Source organism: Sinohyriopsis cumingii, chromosome 8, assembly GCF_028554795.1.
Source record: "Sinohyriopsis cumingii isolate HCF-2022 chromosome 8, ASM2855479v2, whole genome shotgun sequence".
Lineage (NCBI taxonomy): Eukaryota > Metazoa > Mollusca > Bivalvia > Unionida > Unionidae > Sinohyriopsis > Sinohyriopsis cumingii.
In genome coordinates, this window is record NC_142968.1 from 23,675,601 (window position 1) to 23,702,374 (window position 26,774).

The 26,774-nt window shown below is 35.0% G+C and overlaps 1 protein-coding gene across 2 annotated transcripts in view; it reads left to right on the forward strand.

The window, feature by feature from the left end:
* Window positions 1-26,774, forward strand: part of LOC149793145 (sortilin-related receptor-like) — a 241,847-nt gene that overhangs the window by 156,677 nt on the left and 58,396 nt on the right. For both annotated transcript variants that reach the window (XM_089967067.1, XM_089967068.1), the window contains 5 exons: window positions 776-885; window positions 7,967-8,080; window positions 15,322-15,565; window positions 22,242-22,340; window positions 25,987-26,087. In XM_089967067.1, the coding sequence (XP_089823193.1) occupies window positions 776-885; window positions 7,967-8,080; window positions 15,322-15,565; window positions 22,242-22,340; window positions 25,987-26,087 (668 nt within the window). The remainder of the gene's footprint in view (window positions 1-775; window positions 886-7,966; window positions 8,081-15,321; window positions 15,566-22,241; window positions 22,341-25,986; window positions 26,088-26,774) is intronic.

Sequence of the window (26,774 nt, forward strand, 5' to 3'; positions counted from 1 at the left end):
GTTTTACTAACTCCAATACTAAGGTAACTTCTTATTTTACAGTAGAACTAAGTTGTGGACATGAGGCATTATGTATCAAGTCCTTAATAGAACATAACTGCCATTGATTGCACAACACACTGGCAGAATAGAATCACTTGTATGCATGCTGCATAGTGCTATAACTGCCATTGATTGTTCAACAGAAGGAGAGTCTGTATGTTTGCATGCCACAGTAAGTATAACAAAGAGCACAGACTGATATTTTGATTGAAAGAATGGGTGTTGGTCTTTGCTGTTTGGATTTGCTACATATGAGCAAAGAGGCTTCTAGGTTCACCAAGAGATTTTAAAAATTGCCAGTGTGTAGTAGCTATAGCATATGTCTAAGTTTGATTTCATGGAGGCAGGGATCAGGGTATGAATGAGATTTGGCAGTGAACATATACAATCCATTAAAATTGTATGCCCCAATACAACAGTGTTATGATATGTAGTGTTACCCTTATCTGTCTGTCTGTCTGTCCACATCAGTCAGTCTCATCTTGGTCAAGTTTTGTATTTAGGTCACTTTTCAGACACTGCTGTTAATACATTATTTGTGTGGGCACCATTTTTCTTTGTTTTTGGTTTTGTTAAAAAGGCACTGATTTTAAGATTGTGTATAAAAAAATGATCCCTGTGTAGAAAACAAGAAGATTATTTTTTAGTACTGATGAAAATATCATAAATAGATGAATAGATGGTATGTTCCTTGAACACATTTCTAACATAATATTTGTTTGTACTTTGATAGTTCCTGGAAGTCCCGAGCATGTACATGTAAATATGGATGCATCAACACAGTCAATTCTAGTTAATTGGACTGAACCTGCTGTCTACACAGGAAAAATTATCAGATATCGGGTAAGAGTTCTTTTAACCTGGTTATAACTGTTCTCAACAATCAAGTAATTTAGAACTAATATATTAAATGAATAGGTTTTTCCTCTTTCAGAGAATTTCCTGTATAATAAAATATGAAGCTAAGAGTGATATTAGAAAGATGAACATAGTTGATGTGTGTGCTGATACACCACTCACTTATTGTAACTCTGTCCATGGGAGCCACGATTATACCAGTTTATCTCTGAATACATAATTCATTGATAATCTGTCCATGGGAGAAACAAATATATCACTTCTTCATTATAATTATAGGTTACTGCATTTGCATGGGAAAATATGAACAAGTTTTGGGATGAAATACTGCACGAACTTGTGAGTGCAGTATATCCTTGTGACAAAACGAGTTGATATTTTCCCATACATATGCAGTAACTTTTTTATTATATGCTCATTTTTTTATTCTACCATAGGTTTAATTATATAAACACAATACACTACAAGAATCAACGTAAATGAATGAATGTCATATTCCAAACTAAATACACAAGCGCAGATTTGTCATTACACAATGACATCATTATTAATGCGCACATAACTCCGCCCAGATAAATTTGAACTTAGTCGCGCGCTCGACATAACTTTCGAAAGAAAATGGCATGTCTAGTTAAAATTGAAATTTGCAGTCATATTGTGAATGAATACGCATTGCAACAACTTTTCCATTTGAGCTGGAATGAATATATTTTGGTATTTTGTTTCGATTCAACGAAAGTTTGTGATTTTGGACAGGATTCATCTGTGCAAATTATATATGAAATACATCGGATTGAAGTGGCGCAGGAGAAGCATGTTTACGTCTGCAAATGTGTTTCTGTTATTGAATGTTTGAAATCATAACATGGGGAAAAATATGAAGTCTTTCAGTTGCAATTGTCAAAAAGACGCTATGGAATTTATTGCTTATTTCATTTTGAGTGCAGTAAGGAGGATGCAATTGCACTTATCATCGAAATTACAGCACAATTTTGAAATGTGTAATCCAGATTGAAAACCGATGACATGGCTCATGTAATTTGGATTTGCAGAATTAAGAAAAAACATTTTGAGGAAATTCAGGATGTAAAACTGTAAGTATATTTTATTTTGCCATTCTTATCACCAGATAAAGACAGTATATGCCTTGTCACTTGTATGTTATTTGCAAGGACCTAATCTTCCGTCTTTTATATAATGTAGCTAGCCAAAATCTGTAACATTGAATCAACGCGGAATGTGCCAAAACAGCTGGGATTTTTTGCAGTCCACAAAACATGTTTTAGTTAATTCAGAAATAAATTTAAACAACCACAACGTAAAGAGCCTCTTACGCGAGTGTATATGATTTGTTTACAAATCAAAAGTGCTGGCGTCTGGGTCATTGTTTGTTTACAATAGAAAGTAGTTCCTTTATTCACGTGACTGCTATATGTGTATTGTTGCGCACGTTCAGCATTGGGGAATATTGAACGATTCTGATAATGTAAAGTTAACGGGGAAAAAAATGAGCATATAATAATTATGAATACAGTACACACTGTAACTCCATCTATGGGAGCTATGAGCATACCACTTTATTGTGAATACACAACTCCTTCATTGTAATTATGAATACAGTACACATTGTAACTCCATCCATGGGAGCCATGATTATAACACTTTAGTATGAATACACCACTCTTTCATTGTAATTATGAATACAGTACACATTGTAACTCCATCTGTGGGAGCTATGAGTATACCACTTTATTGTGAATACACAACTCCTTCATTGTAATTATGAATACAGTACACATTGTAACTCCATCCATGGGAGCCATGATTATAACACTTTAGTATGAATACAGCACTCTTTCGTTGTAATTATGAATACAGTACACATTGTAACTCCATCTATGGGAGCTATGAGTATACCACTTTATTGTGAATACACAACTCCTTCATTGTAATTATGAATACAGTACACATTGTAACTTCATCTATGCAAGCTATGAGTATACCCCTTTATTCTGAATACACCACTTCTTCATTATAATTATGAATACAGTACACATTGTAACTCCATCCATGTGAGCCATGATTATAACACTTTATTTTGAACACATCACTCCTTCATTGTAACTATGAATACAGTACACATTGTAACTCCATCCATGGGAGCTATGAGTATACCACTTTATTCTGAATACACCACTCCTTCATTGTAATTATGAATACAATACACATTGTAACTCCATCCATGGGAGCCATAATTATAACACTTTATTCTGAATACATCACTCTTTTATTGTAATTATGAATACAGTACACATTGTAACTCCATCCATGGGAGCCATGATTATAACACTTTAGTATGAATACACCACTCTTTCATTGTAATTATGAATACAGTACACATTGTAACTCCATCCATGGGAGCCATGATTATAACACTTTATTCTGAATACATCACTCTTTCATTGTAATTATGAATACAGTACACATTGCAACTCCATCTATGGGAGCTATGAGTATACCACTTTATTGTGAATACACAGCTCCTTCATTGTAATTATGAATACAGTACACATTGTAACTCCATCCATGGGAGCCATGATTATAACACTTTAGTATGAATACACCACTCTTTCATTGTAATTATGAATACAGTACACATTATAGCTCCATCTATGGGAGCTATGAGTATACCACTTTATTGTGAATACACAACTCCTTCATTGTAATTATGAATACAGTGCACATTGTAACTCCATCCATGGGAACCATGATTATAACACTTTAGTATGAATACACCACTCTTTCATTGTAATTATGAATACAGTACACATTGTAACTCCATCCATGGGAGCCATGATTATAACACTTTAGTATGAATACACCACTCTTTCATTGTAATTATGAATACAGTACACATTGTCACTCCATCTGTGGGAGATATGAGTATACCACTTTATTGTGAATACACAACTCCTTCATTGTAATTATGAATACAGTACACATTGTAACTCCTTCAATGCGAGCTATGAATATACCACTTTATTCTGAGTACACCACTCCATTGTAATTATGAATACAGTACACATTGTAACTCCATCTATGCAAGCTATGAATATACCACTTTATTCTGAGTACACCACTCCATTGTAATTATGAATACAATACACATTGTAAATCCATCTATGCGAACTATGAGTATACCCCTTTATTTTGAACACATCATCCTTCATTGTAATTATGAATACAGTACACATTGTAACTCCATCCATGGGAGCTATGAGTATACCACTTTATTCTGAATACACCACTCCTTCATTGTAATCATGAATACAGTACACATTGTAACTCCATCCATGGGAGTCATAATTATAACACTTTATTCTGAATACATCACTCTTTCATTGTAATTATGAATACATTACACATTGTAACTCCATCCATGGGAGCTATGAGTGTACCACTTTATTCTGAATACATCACTCTTTCATTGTAATTATGAATACAGTACACATTGTAACTCCATCCATGCGAGCCATAATTATACCACTTTATTCTGAATACATCACTCATTCATTGTAATTATGAATACATTACACATTGTAACTCCATCCGTGGGAGCTATGAGTATACCACTTTATTCTGAATATATCACTCTTTCATTGTAATTATGAATACAGTACACATTGTAACTCCATCAATGGGAGCTATGAGTATACTACTTTATTATGAATAAACCACTCCATTGTAATTATGAATACAGTACACATTGTAACAACATCCATGGGAGCTATGAGTATACCACTTTATTATGAATACACCACTCCTTCATTGTAAATATGAATACAGTACACATTATAACTCCATCTATGGGAGCTATGAGTATACCATTTTATTATGAATACACCACTCCTTCATTGTAATTATGAATACAGTACTCATTGTAACTCCATCCATGGGAGCTGTGAGTATACCTCTTTATTATGAATACATCACTCCTTCATTGTAAATATGAATACAGTACACATTGTAACTCCATCTATGGGAGCTATGAGTATACCACTTTATTATGAATACATCACTCCTTCATTATAATTATGAATACAGTACTCATTGCAACTCCATCCATGGGAGCTATGACTAAACCACTTTATTATGAATACATCACTCCTTTGTTGTAATTATGAATACTTTACTCATTGTAACTCCATCCATGAGAGCCATGAGTGTACCACTTTATTCTGACTACAGTACTCATTGTAAGTCCATCCATGGGAGCCATATGTTTGCACTTTATTCTGAATGCAACACTCCCACATTGTAACTCTGTCCTTGGGAGCCACAATTATGCCACTTTAATCTGAATACAGTACTCATTGTAACTCTGTCCATGGGGGCCACAAATATACGATTTTATTCTCAATACAATAGTCCCTCATTGTAACTCTGAATATAGTACTCATTGTAACTCTGTGGGAGACAAGAGTATACCACTTTATTCTGAATACAGTACTCAACTGCATCCATAGGAGACATGAGTATACAACTTTATTCTGTATTTCAATACTCATTTTCACTCTGTCCATGGCAGCCACGAATGTGCACTTTATTCGAAAATCTTAACTCATTATAACTCTATCCATTTGATACATGAATATACCACATTATTCAGAATACAATACTGATTGTAACTCTGTCCATGAGAGTCACAAATATGCCTCTTTATTCTGAAACTACCGTATAGGAAAGTACAGTATACATGCAGCTCCATCTTGGACTAAAATTGTATGTCAGAGATACAGAACAATGTGACGTGTTGTGAAAATAGGAAGAAGTAGGCGAGGAGAGGTCCTTATTTAGAATATTCAAAACAGTCACTTAAAAAAGATAGTTTACTATACTTTGGAGAGAGTATATAGCACACAAAAGCACTCCTTAAATTTGATGAAAATTTTAAAAGTTTCTTAATTTAATTCATCAAAATTGTTTTTTTTAAATATTTTTCTTTGGATAAAAAACCTCAGAAATATGTTACTATCAAAATTGGGGGACAGATATTGAGATATAGGCCATTTGTTCATACAGGATGAAATATGAGATGAACTTTTTTTGCCATCATCAGAAATCAGCTTAAAAGCCTTAACAGAATATTAATTTTCTCATGACTGGAATTTCACCCATTCTTAAAGCTTTATATGTAAATTTTTGGAAGGGATCTTGTACATTGAAACATAACTTCTGAATACATAAACATTAAATTCACAGTTATAGACACTGGGGTCACTATTTGAATACATAAACATTAAATTCACAATTACAGGCACTGGGGTCACTATTTGAATACATAAACATTAAATTCACAATTACAGGCACTGGGGTCACTATTTGAATACATAAACATTAAATTCACAATTACAGGCACTGGGGTCACTATTTGAATACATAATCATTAAATTCACAATTACAGGCACTGGGGTCACTATTTCAAATGAATGCCAGATGTTGAATAATATTAAATGCGATGGACTGTATGTACTTAACAGTTTTATTAATTAATACATTTTTATGTTAAATGAACACAGGCTTTAAATTTTGTTAACTACAAAATATAGATTTTTTGAACGACATTTCTGTATGTCCTTGCTTTGTATTAAGCCACAGCGCTATATATCCATGCTAATTGTTATGCGATAGTGCTTTGTGACCTTGCTAAGTGTTATGCCATAGTGCTATATATCCTAAGTGTTATGCCATAGTGCTTTTTCACCTTGCTAAGTGTGATGCCATAGTGCTGTGTAACCTTGCTAAGTGGTATGCCATAGTGCTATATACTTTCTAAGTGTTATGTCATAGTGCATAGTGACCTTGCTAAGTGTTATGCCATAGTGCTGTGTAACCTTGCTAAGTGTTATGCCATAGTGCTATATATCCTAAGAGTTATGTCATAGTGCTGTGTAACCTTGCTAAGTGTGATGCCATAGTGCTGTGTAACCTTGCTAAGTGGTATGCCATATTGCTATATACTTTCTAAGTGTTATGTCATAGTACCTAGTGCCCTTGCTAAGTGTTATGCCATAGTGATATGTGACCTTGCTAAGTGTTATGCCATAGTGCTATATATCCTAAGTGTTATGTCGTAGTGCTTTGTGACCTTGCTAAGTGTGATGCCATAGTGCTGTGTAACCTTGCTAAGTTGTATGCCATAGTGCTATATACTTTCTAAGTGTTATGTCATAGTGCCTAGTGACCTTGCTAAGTGTTATGCCATAGTGCTGTGTGACCTTGCTTAGTGTTAAGCCACATTACTGTTTGGCCTTGCTAAATGTTATGCCAAAGTGCTGTGTGATCTTGCTAAGTGTTATGCCACATTGCTGTTTGGCCTTGCTAAATGTTATGCCAAAGTGCGATGTGATCTTGCTAAGTGTCATGCCACAATCTGGCAAACAATTGTTTATCATGTCATGATGCTAGCTAAGGTACAAGTTGTACAATATATGGAGGAGATGTTTCCTAACATAATATTACTGATATTCAAAAGATCTCATTTATAAAGTTATTGATTGATACATGTGGAACATGTACATTAAAAGGATGAAGTACCACATGTATGTTAAAGTTCGATCCATCTGCAAACAGCATAGAATCTGATCTGCTGGTGCATTATGCTGGCATGTGTGGTCTGTGCTGTTTGCAGTTGGATGTGACTTGTATGCAATTATATGTGGTAATTCAGTTTGCTGTTACTACCATCAGGTGTTGATTCACTGGACTCACTAAATGTTTAGATTTAGTCCAGATTAATGATCACCAAGATTGTGATAATGATGTAAAGGGAAAATTTAAGTCCTGGGGATTTCCCTATGGTCAGATGAGTGGACAGTCTGTATAATTGATTTATAATAATCAATTTTTCAGTTTCTAAATTCTTGATTGATAATTATTTGTTTTGCTGTTGTTGATGTTAATATAGTGGTACAGTTTATTTATTATTATTATTATTATTATTATTATTATTAGTAGTAGTAGTAGTAGTATTATTATTGTTATTATCATTATTATTATTATACAGGTGTACTATAAAAGCACATCAGACTCAGTATCTAGCTATATGGATCGTGAGATTGGAACAATGCTGAGGTTGTTGCAGCCACAAGTTCAGATTGGAAAACAGTACAGCATATGGGTAGGCAAATGTGACAGTAAACGACTTGTTAAAATTGCAGTGAAAATTTTATGATAACAGACATTCTCCGTTTTGCATGATCACTTTTAGCCTAAGTTTCTGTGATCAGTCTGACTTGCAAGGTCTGTCCCCTCCATCATTAAACTTTACTCCACTTCAGACATTACTTGAAAATATTTTGACCAATCAGAAAGCTGGATTGTTGACTCTGAGTAAGACATTCAGGTTTGGGGTAATAATTATTTACTCTAACAATTGAGTAAAGTTTCCTGATGAGGATCACATTTGGAAGAGTCAGTTTCCTATGGATAAGTGGAATATTGTTGGGCAGCAAATGGCAACAGTTCATATTTTGCAATCAAGGCTGTGTCATTTAATTTTAATGGACAGATAGCTTGATTATTAAACAATATGTCAAGTTAACATTGAATGTCACCTTTTATTCCCAACCAATGCTGCCTTTGTTGTCAGTACATTTATAAAATTGTGGACAGTTATCCTTTGAAAAACCTGCAGTACATGGAATTAATTACTGGGGCAGCAAAGAAAATGCTCAGAGTATGTTATTAATAAATAATCAGTCTGTGCCCATTGACTGTGCAAGTTATAAATTTCCGTAGAGACTTGGTTATTTAAATATTTTTGTGGAAAAGTATGAGATCAGACCTAGGTAATTATGATTTCAGAGCCTTGGACTGGATGACTGTGGATTTTTGTGAATGTAATGTTCTTATTTTCACCTCTTGAAATAATGTATTATTATAGCTTGATCAGAACTGATTGTTTGTCTTATATCCATCTTGGAGAAGTATCCAGACACATCATTGTTTAACTTGCACACATTCATATCTTGTCAGCATGGTGGACTTTTGTTCATGCAAACACTGTTTTTTTACTGCTCACTACATGAAGCAGAAGTAGTTTATTTTGACTTTGTCTTTTTATATGTCTGAATGTCCATTACACTGTCCTTCCATATGTCTCAGAATCCCAAGAGGTTTGTTGCATGTAGCTATTTATTGTAGACTATGGAATTTGGAGGACATAATTGTATGAATATTTAGATGATCTTATTAAATTTTCAGTACATTTGAAACAAAACTGAATGCATTTATGGAAGTTGGGTTTGCTGTTTCTTTCCAGCTTAAAGGGAGAGAACTATGGTTTTTTAATCTTGTCTTGATCTTATTAAAATTGTGCATTAAAAAAATATTGTATACATAAAATGCTAAAGATGGCATTGATTATACAGTAATAAAACTGGAACCACAGTATATGTAGAAACATAATTGTTGAAGATTTGTGGGCAAATAGAAGTCATACAGATATAGCCAAGATTAATGATGTTAAATCAGCGATAGTTGTTTGTCTGCCTTGGTAAAAATAATGTCATGTCTTTCAAGGGGTGAACAAATCTTTGTTAGTATCATTATATATGTTCTCCAATCACATTAATGTTTGAGATATAAGCCTGCTACCTCTTAAATCCAGCACTACTAAAATGATAAAATTGTATCTTTTCTGTCTCATATAGACAAATTGCAATAACTCACACTGATTACTTACTCTTGCAAACACTGTACAAGATTCTATAAGGCATCTCCTGTTAATCCAAAGCCTGATTTGTGTTAAATTTGTACCATCCATACAAGATTTTTATATTTATTTGGATTAATATTCATTCCCAAACAGGTGGTAAATATTTTTTTAATTTTATGAATATTTTGTGAAATGTTCACACTTTCTCAGACAAGCAATTTTTAGACCATATGTTACAACACACTATCGGTGATGTATGTTGTTATTTTTGGTTTTATGCGCACTGCCTATTGGTCACTGGCCCAATTAATAATAGGTATTGTATTAGTGCATAGGGTTTTTATTCAATCTATTGTTTACTATCATATTGCCATACAAAGTCGTTCACAGTCAGCCAACCAGTTGAGCAGGCTGTCCAGCCATTATAATCATGGGATCATACTGAAAGATCCATCCATGTTGCCATATCTTTGTCTTCATCCCAACAAAATTATAGAGATCTTATTGATAAATTTTCTGTCCTATAATGCCTACAGCTATGTACAATTATGGAGATCTTAGTGATAGATTTTCCATCCCATAATGTCAGCAGTTGCATACAATTCTGGAGATCTTAGTGATAGATTTTCCATCCCATAATGCCTACAGCTACATACAATCATGGAGATCATAGTGATAGATTTTCCATCCTATAATGCCTACAGCTACATTCAAATATGGAGATCTTAGTGATAGATTTTGCATCCTATAATGCCTACAGCTATGTACAATTATGGAGATTTTAGTGATAGATTTTCCATCCCATAATGTCAGCAGTTGCATACAATTCTGGAGATCTTAGTGATAGATTTTCCATCCTATAATGCCTACAGCTACATACAATCATGGAGATCATAGTGATAGATTTTCCATCCTATAATGCCTACAGCTACATTCAAATATGGAGATCTTAGTGATAGATTTTCCATCCTATAATGCCTACAGCTATGTACAATTATGGAGATTTTAGTGATAGATTTTCCATCCTATAAAGCCTACAGCTTTGTACAAATAAGGAGATCTTAGTGATAGATTTTCCATCCTATAATGCCTACAGCTACATACAGTTATGGAGAATTTAGTGATAGATTTTCCATCCTATAATGCCTACAGCTACATACAGTTATTGAGATCTTAGTGATAGATTTTCCATCCTATAATGCCTACAGCTACATACAGTTATGGAGATCTTAGTGATAGATTTTCCATCCTATAATGCCTACAGCTACATACAGTTATGGAGATCTTAGTGATAGATTTTGCATCCTATAATGCCTACAGCTATGTACAATTCTGGAGATCTTAGTGATAGATTTTCCATCCTATAATGCCTACAGCTACATACAGTCATGGAGATCTTAGTGATAGATTTTCCATCCTATAATGCCTACAGCTACATACAGTTATGGAGATCTTAGTGATAGATTTTCCATCCTATAATGCCTACAGCTACATACAATCATGGAGATCATAGTGATAGATTTTCCATCCTATAATGCCTACAGCTACATTCAAATATGGAGATCTTAGTGATAGATTTTCCATCCTATAATGCCTACAGCTATGTACAATTATGGAGATTTTAGTGATAGATTTTCCATCCTATAAAGCCTACAGCTTTGTACAAATAAGGAGATATTAGTGATAGATTTTCCATCCTATAATACCTACAGTTTCATACAATTAAGGAGATCTTAGTGATAGATTTTCCATCCTATAATGCCTACAGTTTCATACAATAAAGGAGATCTTAGTAATAGATTTTCCATCCTATAATGCCTACAGTTTCATACAATTAAGATCTTAGTGATAGATTTTCTATCCTATAATGCCTACAGTTTCATACAATTAAGGAGATCTTATTGATAGATTTTCCATCCTATAATGCCTACAGTTTCATACAATTAAGGAGATCTTATTGATAGATTTTCCATCCTATAATGCCTCCAGCTATGTACAAATATGGAGATCTTAGTGATAGATTTTCCATCCTATAATGCCTACAGTTTCATACAATTAAGGAGATCTTAGTGATAGATTTTCCATCCTATAATGCCTACAGTTTCATACAATTAAAGAGATCTTAGTGATAGATTCATCATTAGAGAGATCTTAATCCTATATTTGTACACCTTTAACATGCTGTGACAGAGATCTTTGTAATAGATCTGTCTCTCCTTGTGTAAGACTACCTAAGTACATTTTGACATGGATTTTAGTAATAAATCCATCCATCTAACCATGCCCACAGTATGACTTGTACCAGCACAAACTAGACCACCTTCCACATGGCTGGTATCCATGCTGGCCATACTCCTGCAAACCAGCTGGCTGTGCTAGTTTGACAGAGTCAGCTTCTCCTTTATTCACAACTTACCTGCAGGTATTGGCCTTGAATCAGCATTATGAGATTAGTGTTAGGACTGATTGGCCTGGTGTCAGGATAATATGACTGGGTGATACATCATGCTGCATGTCTGTGGCATGATACCCCAGTACTAGACATCACTCTAAACTGCCACACTGCAGACATCGTAGCAGTATGACTGCAAAAATTGTTAAAGCTACATTAAAAATCCATATCACACACACAGTGTTTTCTGGTCCACATGATCAAAAGGTCAATATTATGATCAAGTTATAATCTTTCTTGTGTCACTGATGCAAGCACAGTTGGGTCAGGGCAGGAATTCTTCTGGAGAATCCCCATCCAGAAGTCCTTGTATGCGCAGATCCCATTAAATACCCTTACGGGAGCCCACTTGCTGCCATACTTTAAATACAGTCAACAGCGAATTGGGACTGGAAGAATTGCCTCATCCCATCAACCTCTGTGTGAAAGGTGTCATAATGACTGACTCTGTGAGAAATCTGTCATGTTTATGTTGGACAACTCTTGAATTGTGAACCTCCTCAAATGGGGTGGGGGACACCAAATCGCCAGACCAGTGCATGCTGGTTTGGCAGTCTTTTCATCAGTGCTGCCAATTTCAGGTCAATATCTAAATTTGATGAATTCCTGGCAGACTTAGTTTCCTAGCTGATGTTTGCCCCAGACAGTGCCAGGCTATCCAGATGGAATGGTCCCTCAACTATCAGATTTGAGTGATGGGGGGGATCTCATGATTGACCTTTTGTAACAAAGTGGAAACACAAATGGGCCACCTTTGTCTCATGAGTTCCAGACCCAAAGATTTGGGATGTGGATGCTCAGTGAATCAGTTTGGAGGGGTTATAGTATTTACTTAGTACTGAAAATAATGTTGAAGAAAGGTTGAGAATTGCAAGATAATTCCGATAGCCTGTGTCTGATGGGACAAGTCCTGGGTCAGTGTTCTACTCAATCTAGTGATAGACGTACCCATTAATATTATGGCCAAATAAAATCTCTTCAGTCAACCACAGTTGCAGGTGTTCCACCCCTGCCTTGAGCATCTTCTCTTTCACAGTTCTTGTCATGACAGTCTTGCAAGAAAAAGATTTTAGACCTTCAAGTATGGAAAGAACCTCAAGAGCAAGAAAGCCCTCTATTCCAAATGTTTATGATGGAAACGGACATGTTTTCAGGGAATTTGTGTTTAATCAATAACATAGTCCCTCTAAGTGCTAAGTGACTGTTTTTCATCTGGCTCACCAAGGAGAAAAATTGGGAAACAGTTACCATCAACGGCTCCTGCACCATATCTGATACAAGAACTACTTGAAATGCACAGGGGCAAGTTGTGGCAACCACAGTGGACTCTTTCTCCTTGTGAGGGCGAGAAAACGTGCCCATTCTTCATGACTTAAATGGGTTATATGCTTAGTGTAGTCTGATGCCTCAAAGGATCAGAATCACTTCATGAGAATTTCATCTCATGGTATTAGAACAATCTCAGAAAGCCTCACTTTCAAATGCATTGTTTAGGTCTGAGACATTATAGAAGCAGTTGGTTGTAATGCAACATCAACCTTCTCAAGTTTTTATCTCAGGGATTTAGCTTCAGAGAGACAAAACCTGAATATGGTGGGTCCTTTGTCTGTGGCCCAGCCAACCACCATGCCAAATTAAACCAACACAGCCTCTTAGCTTTGCTGGATTTGCCAGTGAATTTTGATGGCATGACCAGATGCTTTTTGCCTATAAGTAGGAGAGTGGCCTATCATTCACATAGGGAATACAGTGTATCTTCTTTCTGAAGGATACCCAAGGTAGGATGCCCAGCATTCCCTCCTATTTCTTATTCTCCCAACATTATTGTGATCATGGAGTGTATTTGAAGGAGAAAGCAGATTTTTAAGTAAAAAATGTATCTCCTAGAATACTTGACCAATCACATTATTTACACACCCTCCAAACCACCCAGCCATGTGAGCATTGGTATATCGCTTAGCTTAAAAACTAGCAGTACCTGGCGGTGGTAGCAGGAGAGGTAATGGGCAAGAGTTATTGCCCTTTGTGTATATGGAATAGAAAAAAACAAATTTTTGCCTTTCTGGTAGGGTTGGATTCAGAAGGTGGCTAGCATATATTCCTGGTGTTAATCTGATTGGGTAAGTATTTTCTGAGAAACGTAATTGACTTACAAATTTGCTTAGTTCATTCATTACTTCATTTACATTCATTCTTGGTTGTATAAGCAGTCCATTTTCATTTCACTGTTTAAATTACCTTTTTCAAGGTCTGTAGCATAATAAAGTAAAAGTCTCCTGAAATTTACCATGTGTACATATGTAGATCTGATTTGATATTCAGGACATTATCACAATTTTTCATCCTTTTCAACATTTATGAACATTTTTGAGTTTGGACCTTTTGGTCTGAGTTGGGTGCATACATGCTATACAAACACATAACATTTTGTTGTTGTTGTTGTAGGGTTTGACGCCATTTTTCAGCACATGATAGGCCATACATGGCGGTCAGTATTAATGGTGGAGGAAGAACCTGGGAAATCCCCGGAAAGAACCACCAACCCTCTAGAAGCTACTGGCAAGCTTTCTCACATAACCACATTGGCCAAATCCGAGACTCGAACCGATGCAGACACTCAGGGACCCCAGAACATTTTGATATCATAGTGTTGAGAAGAAATCATTTTCTTCATTTGACTTTGTCCAACCAGCTATTGATGTTTTTTCCTTTACATACTTTCAATCTTATTACACACCATATATTGGACAGAAGATAAAACTTTTAGTGCTAATGTATCTCGGAATTGGACAGAAGATAAAACTTATAGTGCTAATGTATCTCGGAATGAAGATGTGTTGCATTGTTAAACCAGATCTTTGTAACCTATTTATAAGTTTTATTCAGCATTACTTAAAAATCTTGTCTGGGCTCTAATTTCAGTACATTTTACACCAATTTGTAATGGTCAATGAATGTGTTTTGAGTTTTAAAACTGTGTCAGTATTTCATGAAAAATATAATATTTATTCAACATTATTTCTGACTTGTGCCATATCAGAGGGGGAGCTACTTCTTAGCAGCATTCTTGTTTTTCTTCAGCTTTGATAATTCTGTGTAACTAGATTATGAGTTTGATTATTATTGTTAATATGTTCCCAGAGATCTCTCTATCTCCCTCTCTTACTCTCTTTCCCCCCACTCTTTCGTGCTCCCCTTTTAATTTTTTTTTCTTGAATATGGTCTGAAATGGGAAACTTCTTATTTCCAGGTAACGGCCTTCACTTATGCGGGTGAGGGTAGAGCATCAGTCAGACTGAATATCACTTTTGACGATGGTGCTGTATCAAAGCCAGTGGAGAAACTTAATACAACTTCTGTCACAGACACTAGTGTGACTTTGTTATGGACTGCACCAGCAAAAGAGATCATCACTAACTACACAATAAGTTATGAAGATGCAAGGCAAGAGCAGATGACAGTGACCATAAGTGCAGTAAAAACTCAGTTCACAGGTACAGCATACCCATATATCTCCAATACAGTACTGCCCATTAATCTCTATATACTCCTGTCCAAGGTAATATTTTCAACATATGCATATCTCAAAATGGGGGTGGGGGTGGCTGTCAAATCCAAGTGAAATTTGTAAGAGGTGACATGTCATTACTAAGTAGGATTTACATGAAGAGAAAATAAACAATGGAAATTTTGATTAAATGACAAGACTAGTTTGAAATACACTTGTATATTAACAATCCACTTACATTTATGTTACCTTTGTGTGATACAATCCAAAATGCATTAAGTACTGTACATATATATGAAAACTCCATGAATTCATTACAAGTAAATGACATGTATTGGTCACATCCCTCAAGAAAACACATAATTAACAATATATATATATATATATATATATATATATATATATATATATATATATATATATATATATATATATATATATATATATATGTGTGTGTGTGTGTGTATATATATATATATATATATATATATATATATATATATATAATATTCATTATTGTCAGTATGATGTGGCAGGACAGTAGCTGTGTAACGCTATATGTACTTAAATTGTTAAATTGGCCGAATCAAATGTTATCATATTGCAGAGGATACCAAGGGGATGAGGCTATTCACAGGGAAATGAAAACCTGTCAACAAATGAAAAGTTCACAAACATCTTTACGAAATGTTACACATTTGATGGTCAGATATATAGTGTCAAGAGATTTAATATTTGCTTACATTTTATGTTGCCATTGGTAGCCATTATAAACATGAGGTTACCCTTTCCCTACAAAACAGGAAACATTGACTGCTCAGTAAACATGTTCCAACATGGGATATTGATGTTTTATCTTGAAAATATTAAAAAATTTGGTGACAACACGAAATAACATTATCTGTACTATGATGTGTATTTATAATACAGATAAGGTTATTTTATATTGTCAAAAGCTTCTGTCATATTTTGTTGATAAAACATCAGACTCCTGTGGTTGCAGTCACCAATGAACTTAGAAAATGCAATAATCAATAAGATTCCATTGCATTTATTCAAGTTTGGTGCTGACTTCCTTTTGTTGAAGGTTGCATTGCAGGGTGCTTTGTTTTTTTGTGTGAAGATTGTAGCTACCTAAATCTTCATCATCACACCCTACTGCATCTTAGAAAGGCAGTTGAATGGCCAAGAGAAGAGGGTAAATCGTTTGAATGTGACATAATCTGAATTCAGAATCAACAAGAAGTGTTTAGCTGCTGAAGAGATACAGTCCCACCCCTTGTTCTCAGAAATGCATTGATAGCACTGAACACTCCTGATATCATGGAAGCTATGGCAAGAGATTGTACACTTGCTTTGTTGGAACTGCAGATGCCTTATATTGTAGAAAAGGTGCTTTCCTTAATGTTATCAGTGTGTGAATTGGATGAAATGTGGGTTTTTAACCCATCTAGGCTGCTTAAAGCCCCCACCCATGTCTTTAGTGCCATGCAAACTGTGTGTGGGATGACAATCTGAATGCACTGACTGGTTGGGCCCATAAGTCATATACCATACACTGTACATCATCCCAGCTGCTGCCTAACTGGTCAAGCCATCCAGTCAACCAGTGTATAGGTTTGGCAGGCCGGATTATTTGGACTGATGAGCAGCACATCAGTGGACAGTTCCAACAGTGACACCTAGCTGACCACAACAGTCCGCTAACCAATTGACCATATATATTATGCCATCACAACATGAAAACTGGCTATTTAGTTTGTCCCACCCATCTTTCCAGGACATGACACCACCAGTTCTGCTGGGCCGACACTACTAATGGTGAAAACACAGCATCTTCACTGCTGTGCCACATGTAATATCCTTAGATAAGGAGGAGGATGGCAAGTTGTTGAGAGCAATGAAATGAATTTCTGTGAACATCCTACTTTGGAATGGATCGAACTTAGCTTTAAGATGACAGTGGAAGAAATATATAGAACGTTGCTGCCTTATGAATGCTTTCCTTCTCAGTGGATACCACATATGAAGTAAAGACCTTGGTATACATGTATGCATCCATCTTTCCTAATATTGCCAAAATTGGAAAGGATTGCCAGAATTCCCATGCATCTCTCTGGTATGATTCTTGACAACAGTGTCTCAAAAGCCTTATTTGTTGTGAGCTGGTGGCCCACAATTTTCCGACCCCACTGGTATAAGTCACATACCTATGCCTATCACTTGAATGTGTCCAGGGTAGGTAAAAGCATAACTACCATTAAAATGACTGCTTCCCTCTGTTATAATGTGCACAGATAAGTCTTTACTTGCCTCGTAAAAGTTGGTGAGGAATGTTTGGTCAACTTCCTTCTATTTGACCTGATGTTGTTAGCAATCTTTTGCCTAGCAAACCATGATCTGATGAGAAGAGATTCTTTTTTATGATATTTTCAAACCAAATCATACAGTCTCTTCTTTTCATTTATTCCATTTTGTTTTGGGGCTGTAATGAGGAGGCAAGAAAACAGGTGTCACTGGAGTTCCACTAAAGCTCTTCTTGCAACCCCTACCTTGTCTTGACTAACTCAGGGGTCAGAACAGGGATGAAATGATTGTTGACAAAGAAATCACAGGGATATTCCTAAGCAGCAGCAATCTTTCTGGGGCCAGGCAAATTATAGAATCACTAGTGCTAATGAAGCAAACTGGTTTCATGTCGAAAAATAGGTTAAAATCTGTAGGCAATAACTATTTGTCCACTCTTCTTTATTATCACTTTGAGAGAAGCAAGGCTGCAGGACCAATTTTGTGCTCATAGATGCTATCTGAAGTGCTTGAAAGAGCAGCCACATACATGTCAGAGGCCCTTTCATCCTTTTAAAATGGGAAAGCAAGATGTAATTGCACAAGTGCTAGTTAATTGGCTATTGTGGATTATACTTTGAACTCTCATGGGATGATGTACAGCTTGTGAAGATCTTGGTTTATATTTCATAGGTGATTTCCTTGAGCATAGCCTTTCATAATGTATAAATTTTAAACATTATGGAGTCATTCGACTGGCATACCCAATTTACTTTCTCCAGTTTTTATTTATGAGACATAGCCTTGCAGAGGAAAGTTCTGAATCTTGAACAGACCATTGCCATGTCCTGTTCATGGCAGCACAGTCTCAATTCTGGACATGACCTCATAGCTTCAGTTGAGCTGCCTTTGCACAAGGAGAAATTCATACTTTAATTATAAGAGTGATATGCTCTATCAGGGAGATGTATATAATAATAATAATAATAATGAGGACTTTGTATAGCGCCTAATCTTTAGATGCTCTAAGCGCTTTACAACATTAGACAACACCTATAAGATAAAAAACATATAATGATATGATTACAAAAACAAACACCATGAAATTAGAAAACATTAATAAAAAAAACATGCTGAGAATATTTAAGGTAGGAAACATTATTAGGTCTTTAAGTTTGTTCTTGCAGTCAAAATAAGTGAGTTTTGAGAGCCCTCTTGAATGTGATCACTGTGTCTTTGTGTCTAAGTTCAGTGGGCAATTCATTCCACGTTGCTGGGCCTTGGTATGCAAAAGAACGCTGTCCATATGACTTTGTTTTCATAGTGGGAATAATGAGTATACGATTGTCAGAAGAGGAACGTAAGTATCTTGCTGGTGTGTACACATGGGTGAGGGCGGATAGGTATGTTGGACTAGAGTCTGACATGACAAAGAAATAGAGGTTAGAAGCTTTTGTATTTCCACCTTCTGTTACTTATTCACCTATTGTTAATGTCATCATATAACTACAGAGAAATGAAATCTTTTAGTAAATCATGTTACTCTGAAAACTCTTCCTTGATCATATTATGGTTCAACAACAATTCCCCACAAATGGAAGCACCCTTTTGTAAGTTTTACTTAAAGGGGACAAAAACCCCGACCTCCACAATTTTATTGTAAATAGTAGTAATGTATATAATCTATCCTGACTATTTTTTTATTTGCATCTATTAAAATATTCTCATGGTGATATTTAAAGGGGACAAAAACCCCGACCTGCACAATTTTATTGTAAATTGAAGGATATTTACTAGTTTGTGTATATAATCTATCCAGACTATTTTTTTCTTTGCATCTCTTGTATTTGCCCAAACATTTCATACAAAATATTGTCCTGTATTCTGAGATCAAACGGAAAGAACCTGCCCCAAATTTGTTAGCTCCCTTCCATACAAACAGGATGTGACGTCATTTGAGACGATTAACGTATAAGAGTTGTATTCAATTTGTGCAGCAAAGTGTCAAGTAGAAACAAGATGGTTCAATGCGCAGCTCTAAATTGCCTGAATAGTAGCAGTTCTGGAACAATCCTCAATTATTTTACTCATTTTTTCCCCTCCATCTTTGAAAAGTAAGATACTATCTACCAAATGAAATAACATTAAATAAATGTTTACGCTTTTTCATTCAATGTTTCCAACATCAATTTATTATGCACATTTGATTTTGTATGGAACTGCATCGGATGAATATGCATTTTTCTTCCACACTTACATTCAAGACTCTTTTCCACTCATTATATAATAAACCCCTCCTTCCCAGTCTGCATTCATCTTGTTTGTGTAATGTCGATAATAGAAAAATAAATCACTTATAATTGAAAGTCTGTGTGTTCATATAGACTCGTTAGATTTCTTATAACTACACACACCGGAACACCATAATAAAATTTTTTAAACAATTTTTTAAACAAATGTTACTGTTAACTTTCTTGATAGATAAATCTATTATAGTAACATTATTCATTAATGTGGTAATTACTCTCAAACTCGGACCAGGCTGATTCAGTACAAATCGCTAACTGATTCGGCCCGTATATCTGGCCGATTCTCCAAACTTCCAAGCTGATTCGGACCATGTAAAATGTTATTCAGTTTAGTCCAGGATTTAAATGTGGCATTTAAATTTGTTTTTAAAGATGATCTTCTCATTATGTCCCAAGTACGTTAAGCAGTTCAAATATGCATTTAAAGTAACAAAATCTCATTAGTACATATGATCATGGTATTGTTATATGTAATAAAATAACATAATCATGTTTATTGTGCATCGGCAATTTAGTAAAATATTTTTTAAACTTCTCGTTCAACTTTAAATAGTTTGTTTTATTGAGAAATAATAAAATTACAAACACTGACAAAAAAGAAGAAATAAACTAAATGATTGGCGTAGTACATGATAGCTTTCAGAAACCGTCTAAATTCTGTGCATTAGCCATGATGTTGAACTCAATAGCGACCAGATTTCCTGAGTAAGCTTCATTGATGGTTTGTATTGAGTTCAAGTATCATTCGTCAATGGTTGTCAAGTCTCAATAAAAAATCAGATTATAATGTTCAGTTAGAGATATAATACTATAACCCTTTGGATTATCGATGGCAAGAATTCAGTCGATTTCGGGTTAAAGAGGTCCATGTCTCAGGATGACTTTATTAGGTTGGAGCCCTTTCATGTATAAAACTGCAGATGTCACATCATGCTTACACCCACTTTGTTTTTCCAATTAAAATGCATTTAATGATTTGAAGAGCAGAGCAAAAGGGATATATACTTCTTTTTCATTAAGTACAGAAGCGGAGTTGATAAAATTGAAAAGTTGCAAATTTTATAGATTTAATAAGTTATTTAGTTGAAGAAAAACAACAACAAATAAAGCCTTAACAACCAGCGCGAGTTCTCCATAATTCATTGTCAACAATGCCAGTGTGTACACAGTGTCTCAAATGACGTCACACCTGCTATTTTTACAGGGGGAGGGAAGCGTGTTCTATTCAAGACGGATCTGGAGAAATGATCTGTTTTTCATAAATTTCTTCATAATGAGTAAAAATAAAAAGTACAAATTTTCAGAAAATGAACCATATACATATAACAAATTATATATAAAGTTTGCACAAATTTCATTTTTGCATGTTGGTCCCCTTTAAGTTTTAAACTTGTAAACATTTGGGACATGGATGGCCACCTTCCAGAAACAGGGGAGGTAATCTATAAGTTACAGCCATTTGCCTATATGGTTCATAGACAAGATGTTCTTTACGTCTGTCTTGGATTCATAGGTAGCAGATTTTATTTACTAGTGTTAATGTGATGAGGTAAGTATTTATCTAGTTACATTCTTTCATTAAAAATTAAAACTATGTTTGTGGTCATGAGCAGTGTTATTATTAAAATTTATGATTAAAAAAAATACAAAACATTTGTTTTATTAATTTCGATTTGTTATTTTACTCATTCCTTAGATTCAGTTTAATGAATTCATGAAGAGATTAAAACAAGCAAGTTAGAATTGTTCATTTATATACAGTAAAACAATTACTGACTTTTGATTTCTTTTGATGAAAGAATCTGTTAATTGCAGAAAAAGAACATCTGGTTTTTTTTCTTGAGTTGATAAATATATTTATCAACCTCTTCCAATGTCTTTACTTGAATGTTAAATTTTGTTTTATTTCTGATGGTTACCACTGTAACATTAACATTGTAGGACATTAATAACACTGTTAGCTGCTAACTTCATGTGATTACTGATCCTCATTTTTCAGTTAAATAACATGGTTTTAATCTGATTCATACTGAGTAAAATAGAAATTGCTTCACTCCTGCTTTTCAGTGGACAAGTTATGCCCTGGAACTAAATATGAATTTGAAGTTGAGGCACAGAATAAACAGTCTGTGGGGCCACCCTCTACTGTTTCTGTGAAAACGTCTGGTAAGCTATTTTCTTGTTATAATCAAGTTTTCTGCTTTACCTAATGTACAAAAAGTCAGGAGAAAGATTTTTTTTTCTTGTTGAATATTTCATATTTGCTTTCTTTCTTGTGAAGAATAGGTGAGACATATTGATTTTCTCTTGGTATTCTCGTTGTGTTACCAAGGTATCTCAGTGTCAGCATTTTGCCAGTAGCTCTGAAACGTGCGTATTCAGCAACAATAATTGATGGGTAATTTCATCTTGAAGGTATGCTGATGCAGAAATTGGAAAAATGTTTTGCATTACTTTATTAAAATACGGTAGAAAGGTTGATACCATTTTGTTTTTGTTAAATTGTTTTATCAAGCCATCCAGCTCATGTTAGTTTATTTCATTTTCTAGTCTGAAGTTACCAGCTGTAAAATGGGTATTATTGGTACGATATTTTTTCTTGGTGTTGTTATGCACATCATAAAAGGTTATAGGTCAGAGACGTTAAAGTAGGATTTTTTTTAAGTTACTGAAACGACACATTTTTCTTTTGACCAGACCTTACATGTGTAAAATATCAAAGTTGCCACATGTTCATTGTAAAGTCATTACATGTGTAAAATATCAAAGTTGCCACATGTTCATTGTAAAGTCGTTACATGTGTAAAATATCAAAGTTGCCACATGTTCATTGTAAAGTCATTACATGTGTAAAATATCAAAGTTGCCACATGTTCAATGTAAAGTCATTATATGTGTAAAATATAAAAGTTGCCACATGTTCAATGTAAAGTCATTACATGTGTAAAACTTTCGTGAAACATAATTATGTAATTCATTTAGTACAAACATTTGCAAGTATTAAATTCATATTTACTAGCCCTTATTTGCTTTTTAGCAGTAACCAAAAGAGTTTATATGATAGCCTGTCATCCATCCATCTTTGTGTCCATTCATTAGCACAAACATGCTATTGATACTCGACTGGGAGAATTGCAATGAAATTTGACATGTGTTCATCACTTTTTCAGGTTTGTCATCCATTAAAATTTCACCCATCAGACAGACAATATGGCTGTCTTATTGCTACTGCTTTGATTGAATGATTGTATTGATCTGCTTTTACTAAAAGACTTTTAATGATGTCTGTTTAGTTCTAAATGGTGATCATGTTATTGCTACTTTTCATGGATGAATGGTCATATCAACATGGTGGTTTTCATTGAAAGACTTCTTAGGAAATCTTAGTAGTTCCTAAATGAAAATGATCCTGATTAGATCTGTAACATAGCCACAAAGGCAGCTATCTTGAAAATCAGATTTGTTAGCCTGTATCTATTCAGATGAGTTTTCACTGAAACACTTCTCACTATATGTAGCAGGTCACAAAGGAAAATGGTGTTCTCGCCTCCCAAAATTTTGGGCCATTACCATTGGCTATAGAACCTGCCATGGTTAATTGAAATTCCAAATGCTGAATTGTTCTTCATCTTACCCAACATGTAGTACTGTATATAATCCCTTATAAGTCACATCAAACTGCAAAAAACAGATCCTGATCTGCCATAGTATAATGTGCTTGTAGATCAGGGTTTATGCTGTTATATTGATTACCCTTAACAAACTGCACAGACCCAGATCTGGCAGTACGTTATGCAACACCAAGTCTGGGTCTGTGCAGTTTGCACTTTGACTCATCTTTATAAATAGGTATAGACTGTATGCCAATTTTGCTGATTACTCTTAGCAAACTGCACAGACCAAGACATGTGCATCATGCAGTAGCAGATCTGGGTCTGTGTAGTTTGCAGTTGGACCCAACTTATCAGATAGTACATTTGGTACTGCAACTGGAATATTAGTCCCACCTTTGAGGAAGTTCAACTGCTTGGAGCATGTTTTCCTATGTGAAATCCTCTTATAAATACTTCTCATATACTTCCAATTTTTGAACATTGATTCCAGTACCAAGTTTTTTTCTCATGGAATTTAGTTTCACAGGCTCAATATGACCTGCCAACCCTTACAGTTTTGCTGTATGTCTTAAAAAATGACCCTTAAAATACAGACTTTGGAAATAAAGCAAAAACTACGGAAAAATTATTGTTGCTGCAAAATCCAGATAATTGGTTCAACCATGTTTGATTTGAATCCAGGTTTCATATTAGAATTTGTGGAATTAATAAGGGAACCATACTAATTTTACAGCAGTATCTCAGATGCTTTAAACTGCACTTAGTTTTTTATTTGATGCATCTGCATGATTTAACTATTGATGGATGATTTTTTAAATAAAAAATGGCATAAAGCAAGTAATGCATGATTTTTTGTTTTTTGTGGGTTTAACACCATTTTTCAGCTCAATATAGGCTATACATGGCAGCCATTATTAATGGTGGAGGAAGAACCAGGGAAACCCCCCAAAAGAACCACTGACCCACGAGAAGCCCCTGGCAAGCTTTCTCACATACCCACATAGGCCGTACCCGAGACTCGAACCCACGCAGACAGAGGTGAGATGGCAGTAATCCGTAACGGTGAGCGCTTTAGACCACTCAGCCACTCGGGGGTCCCCCATGTTGAAGATGAATGGGAAAATAAGCCTCTTAATAATTGTTAATAATCAGCACAGAAGAATAAAACAGAATATTCATATTCTTGTGAATAAAAATAGGAAGGGACGTTTTTTGACATCACATGCCAATTTGAGTATGTCTCGTGGCAGGAGATATGATTGCTGTCATCATGTGAAATGGAAAAAATTCAAAGAATTACATCAAATTGAGAAATATCAATAAGACATTGAGCTATGTAGGGTTTGGAACTGAAATTGTACAACTGTATTATTGATAAATAAGTCCATGTATACTTTACAAACTTTTCAATTAACATGATTTTTACCATCACTGCATTTCGATTATAATTACCAAATCATTATATTTGTTTTCCAGCTTTACAATAGCATTTTATAATATTATCTTACATCTTAAAGAAAGTTGGTCAGACTTATGGAAAAAAGTCAATTGCCTTACTGAGATGGGTTGGCAGGTCTACAGTATACAGTGTAAATATTACAACTAATAAATTCTCATTTTCTGATTATCTAACTTCAGGGATTTATTTTTGAAGCAGTAAATATTACCCCCTTGACTTGGCTATGGTCACTGCATCTGAGCAGACATCAGTACCACAGGCTGACATCATATGACAAGACTTAATGTGAGGTGAAATATTAAATACCTGTCCCTTTGGATCTGTTCTCCTTTGGTGTTGTATGGGGTGCTTAAACTCAAGCACTGTTCCTCACCAGACACCCAGTAGTTGAACTATTCCATTGATAAAAGGCACTCAAAGGGTCTTAGAAGTTTGCAGTAAAGCGACATCAACCCATACTTTTCTCAAAGTGACGTAATCCCTTGCTTTTCTCAAAGTGATGCAATCCCTTGCTTTTCTCAAAGTGACATAATCCCATGCTTTTCTCAAAGTGACATAATCCCATTCTTTTCTCAAAGTGACATAATCCTTGCTTTTCTCAAAGTGACATAATCCCATGCTTTTCTCAAAGTGACATAATCCCATGCTTTTCTCAAAGTGATGTAATCCCATGCGTTTCTCAGAGTGACATAATCCCTTGCTTTCTCAATCATTCATCAAATAAGTTTTGTTTTCACAGGTAAGAGCATTGGAAAACCAAACAACATCAATGTAGTCTCCACAGATAACTTTCAAGTCAATGTATCCTGGTCACCTCCAGATGGTATCACTGACAAAGAGGTAAGATGGGCAATAATTATTTGATTTCTCATTTAGAAAATGGTTCCTACATAAATCAAACTTACAAATTCCTGGTTATTATAAACAACCATATTCAACCTTGTAAGACACATGCATGTGGATAAACATTTCTCTCTCATCTTACTGAGCTCACAATATTTGTTTATCATATGGGTGAGACATTGTACGATGCTGAACATTAGTGCTATATCATATGGGTGAGACACTGTACGGTGCTGAACATTAGTGCTATATCATATGGGTGAGCCACTGTACAATGCTGAACATTAATGCTATATCATTATGGGTGAGACACTGTACAGTGCTGAACATTAGTGCTATATCATATGGGTGAGACACTTTACTATGCTGAACATTAGTGCTATATCATATGGGTGAGGCACTCTACTGTGCTGAACATTAGTGCTATATCATATGGGTGAGACACTCTACAATGCTTAACATTAGTGCTATATCATATGGGTGAGACACTTTACTATGCTGAACATTAGTGCTATATCATATGGGTGAGGCACTCTACTATGCTGAACATTAGTGCTATATCATATGGGTGAGACACTCTACTATGCTGAACATTAGTGCTATATCATATGGGTGAGACACTCTACTATGCTGAACATTAGTGCTATATCATATGGGTGAGACACTCTACTATGCTGAACATTA